This window comes from Quercus suber, unplaced genomic scaffold (genome assembly GCF_002906115.3).
Source record: "Quercus suber isolate HL8 unplaced genomic scaffold, Cork oak 2.0 scaffold_324, whole genome shotgun sequence".
NCBI classification, from domain to species: domain Eukaryota; kingdom Viridiplantae; phylum Streptophyta; class Magnoliopsida; order Fagales; family Fagaceae; genus Quercus; species Quercus suber.
In genome coordinates this window covers 373053-377599 of record NW_027069777.1, presented here as the reverse complement: position 1 = coordinate 377599, position 4547 = coordinate 373053, and the positions used below count along the sequence as shown (strand labels likewise).

Below are 4547 nucleotides of genomic sequence, written 5' to 3'. Positions count from 1 at the left end.
CCGCTATCAGGTCCCTTTCATCCCAGCAAGTAACGGTGGCCGAGAAAGGACCGCCTAAGAAAGCAAGGGAGGTGGTCGAATTGAGCTCCTCCGAGGACGAGTATAGTGTATTCGACTTAGCTGATCAGCCCGAGGATCCTCCCGGTGACCTAGGGGATCCTCACTTATCCGAAGCCGATCTTCAGTCTTTAAGTGTTGGTCCCAAGCCGAGATGGGTTTAAAGAGGCAGCCCCGGACCAATCTTCTTGACCTACTCGAAGGTGGTTCCAAGAAAGATGTGCCAGGGGAGTTACAATCCCAGCCCCAGCACCTCAGTCCCAGGTTCCAATCGTGCAAACCAGGTCATCATCCACCCTATAATAGCTGCCCCTTCTACTGAGTCCCTGATCCGAAAAGGAAAAGACTTTCTAAGGGTAAGGATCCAATGGATGGGAGCAAATCTCATTCTTCGCCCGAGGAGGGTAAGACTCGTAGACCCCAAAGCAGTTGAAGCTTGGTGATCAAAAGAAAGGCAAGAAGGTCATCCAGCAGCCCCAGGCCCAAGCATGGCTGCCTGCTGCTATGCTCCATGACCAGCCCCTAATGGATAACGCGTCAATACGAGAGTCTCAAGGAGACGAGGGGGCTCTCGTAGCCGAGGCCCTAGAGAAATCTCTTCTTCTTCCCATTGACATGGCTGAGTTGGAGAAAATGAGTGGGGTAGAGGTTGTCTTCGACCTTAAGAAATATCTAGGCATGGTAGGTCCTTTGGCAACCATTCTTTTTACTAGAATTTTTGTTGCTTAGTACTTTTTTCTCTTATAAAAGCTGCTTGTTTTTGCTGGCAGGCTATCCAGGCCCTTTTTAGGTTGGGCGAAGAGGTTGGCGACCATAGTCACGCCTTGGCGCAAGAGCGCGATAAGTTCCTAGAAGCGGCTAAAACTCTTAAGAGATCTGAGGCCGACCTGAAAAGGCGACCGAGGATCTGGCAGAAATGGCGAAGGCTAGGGATACTGCTGTTTCTGACCTAGCCGTGGTCAGGAAGCAAGTTGAGGATCAAACTGTCCACTTGCAAGAGGTTGAAAGTCAATTACAGAAAGCCAAAGAGGACATTTCCTACATGAAGGGAAGTTTGACCAAAGCAATCCACGACAAAGGTGTTGCCGAGTACGCCAGGGACGAGGCTGTGAGAGCCAGAGACGAGGCAATTTTTGCAAAAACAGACGCTGAGCGCTCTGTGGACGAGGCAAAAGAAGAGGCTTTCACCGAAGGGGTGGCTAAGACTGAAGCCACCCTTCGGGCTCAAGTTCCTGCTGTGTGCAGGCATTATTGCTCTCAAACTTGGCATGAAGCCCTCAACCAAGCAGGGATTGATGCCTCGTCTGATCTTAGAAGGGAAGATAGGGTATATTACCCTACTGCCATTCGCGAGGTTACGCCTGCTGCTCCTGAGGGGGAGTCTTCCTTACCATCGGTTGAAAGTCAAGACAAGACCGCCGAGGATGCTCCGTTAATTGGTCAACCATCCGAGGAAGTCGAACCCCGGATAGCGTTGGGGGAAGTCGTAACCGAGGGTCAGGAAAGACCTCAAGACGTGGCCAGTCCTCCGACGGACTTTTAGAGACCTAGCTGTTGAGCTTTGGCCCTAGCTTTTTGATTTTCCTACTGAGTTGAAGGAACTAGTATACGGCCTAGGATAGCTTTGTTTATTTTTTCCTTTGATACTATCTCGTTTCCTGCCTCAGTGGCATTGTAAGGGAGTCGTGTACTTTCTTTTTGAATCGAATACTTGAGATTTTGCTTTCATTTAATGATACTTTATTTTGCTCGTTTTGCTATTGTATTCTACTCAATATTTGTATTCCATTCTGGAGTTGGCATCACGGGACCATCTGTTATCATCCAAATATAAACCGAAGGTTGTATTATCGCCTGACATTGAGTAACGCTTGGCTTTCTCAGAGCAGTTATTTTCTTTATGGGTTCGAGTCCGAAGACCATATACTACCCTGGTAATGCATACTACTTATTTAGTTTTCTATAGGTTTGGGTCCGAGGACCATGCAACACTTTGGCTATGCCCAGTAATTTTGTTTTTCCTGTAAGTATCTAGTTTTCCCATAGGTTCGGGTCCGAGGACCATGCAATACCTTGGGTCTGTCTACCACTTCAATTCTTTTCTATAAATATTGAATATAATCGGTGTGTGTAGTTTTACCATAGGTTTGGGTCCGAGGACCATGCAATACCTTGGCTCTGTCTACCACTTCAATTCTTTTCTATATATTGAATATAATCGGTGTGTGTAGTTTTACCATAGGTTTGGTCCGAGGACCATGCAATACCTTGGCTCTGTCTACCACTTCAATTTTTTCTGTAAATATTGAATATAATCGGTGTGTGTAGTTTTACCATAGGTTTGGGTCCGAGGACCATGCATACCTTGCTCTGTCTACCACTTCAATTTTTTCTGTAAATATTGAATATAATCGGTGTGTGTAGTTTTACCATAGGTTTGGGTCCGAGGACATGCAATACCTTGGTTCTGTCTACCACTTCAATTCTTTTCTATAAATATTGAATATAATCGGTGTGTGTAGTTTTACCATAGGTTTGGGTCCGAGGACCATGCAATACTTGGCTCTGTCTACCACTTCAATTTTTTCTATAAATATTGAATATAATCGGTGTGTGTAGTTTTACCATAGGTTTGGGTCCGAGGACCATGCAATACCTTGGCTCTGTCTACCACTTCAATTTTTTCTGTAAATATTGAATATAATCGTGTGTGTAGTTTTACCATAGGTTTGGGTCGAGGACCATGCAATACCTTGGCTCTGTCTACCATTCAATTTTTTCTGTAAATATTGAATATAATCGGTGTGTGTAGTTTTACCATAGGTTTGGGTCCGAGGACCATGCAATACTTGGTTCTGTCTACCACTTCAATTATTTTCTATAAATATTGAATATAATCGGTGTGTGTAGTTTTACCATAGGTTTGGGTCCGAGGACCATGCAATACCTTGGCTCTGTCTACCACTTCAATTTTTTTCTGTAAATATTGAATATAATCGGTGTGTGTAGTTTTACCATAGGTTTGGGTCCGAGGACCATGCAATACCTTGGCTCTGTCTACCACTTCAATTTTTTTGTAAATATTGAATATAACGGTGTGTGTAGTTTTACCATAGGTTTGGGTCCGAGGACCATGCAATACCTTGGGTCTGTCTACCACTTCAATTTTTCGTATGAGACATAATGGTGTGCGTAGTTTTACCATAGGTTTGGGTCCGAGGACCATGCAATACCTTGGTTCTGTCTACCACTTCAATTTTTTGTAATTAGGGATTTGCCCTCAGATCGCTTTGTTGGAGATGATTACTCTTTACGTCAGATTAGGATCTTTACACGTGCATTGATCTCATCTCTAACTCGAGGCCCCATCTTTTTCATTTATGAAGCGCCTTTGCCTGTTCGTATTCTGCGCTTGACGCTCCGGTGCACGAAACGCGCCTTCATTAATGCCCTCGTAAATTGACACGAGTCCAACCGTCCGTGGCCTCCTTGGAAATTGGGACTTCATTACTGATCCAGCTGATAATACCCTTCTCGAATTCTGCATGAATTAATTCTCACCAAACTTCCATCCCCTATATAAAGTAAGTAGATGGTTACCCCACAACCCATGAACCTCTCAACGCAACCAGAGCAAAACATCTCCTTCCAACTTCACATGCCCTTTTAACAACCCCGCCGGAATTGTTGCCGGGACTGAAAAGAACCAGTATGGCCGTAGCCCCCACTGGGCTTTCGTGCGGCAGAGTCTAGGCGTAATCCTGATGGTGCCCTTCGAGGTATCCCAGAGGGGTGTTGTTAAAGAACCTCACGTCTTTCCTCGGAGCACACCCCCGACGAGGAAGGCGCATGAATTCACCTCATGGGCGGTGCTCGAGTGTTGCCGTCTCCAATGGCCAACACTCGAGCGGAATGGAGAGAATCGAGGGAACATCACGGGGAGGGTCCCCGAGCCCCTGCGTCTGCTCCTCTCTCTGTTCCAGCTCTGCCCAGCCGAGGAGGAGTGGTTGGGGCCTGAGGGCATGATTGTCCTTCACCTCCTCCACCTTGTGTCAAGCTCTCCCATTCTCTTGGTGCCAAATAAAAGCACGAGTTGACACTTCCCTCCGGCTAGTTCTCCCTTGGGGCGGCTTCACCTGGGCCTCTGATTGTAGGAATAGCTAGGAATAGCAGGTGGCTATTAGCTTGTAAATTTACTTGTAACACAGGTCTACCTGAGCCTCTGATTGTAATATGTAATTTTTCTAAGTTTGAATTAATAATATCAAGATCTTTTGTTTTCTCTTTCGTTGTTTTTTTTTTTTTTTTTTTTTTTTTTTACAATAAATACTTAAAATTTAGAACTCTTATCTTATTCAATCTGCTGTAAAACAAATACTTATAACTTGGAACGTTTACCTGGTGCACCGGCCAGCACCCTAATCCTCCCCACAGACGGCGCCAATTGTAAGGACTCAATTGAATTGAGTGTTGGGTTTTTAGCCCACAAG

At 45.4% G+C, this 4547-nt stretch overlaps 1 protein-coding gene across 1 annotated transcript; it reads left to right on the top strand.

The window, feature by feature from the left end:
- The first annotated feature begins 486 nt into the window (after nucleotides 1-486).
- On the top strand, nucleotides 487-1889 carry LOC136071547 (uncharacterized). Its single transcript, XM_065782983.1, has 2 exons — nucleotides 487-738; nucleotides 828-1889. Exon 2 carries the CDS (start codon nucleotides 974-976, stop codon nucleotides 1598-1600), a length of 627 nt encoding a protein of 208 aa, XP_065639055.1. The 5' UTR covers nucleotides 487-738; nucleotides 828-973; the 3' UTR covers nucleotides 1601-1889.
- The last annotated feature ends 2658 nt before the right edge of the window (nucleotides 1890-4547 follow it).

Coding starts and splice junctions, on each gene's coding strand:
- LOC136071547 (XM_065782983.1), top strand. CDS start 974: ATGGCGAAGGCTAGGGATACTGCTGTTTCTGACCTAGCCGTGGTCAGG.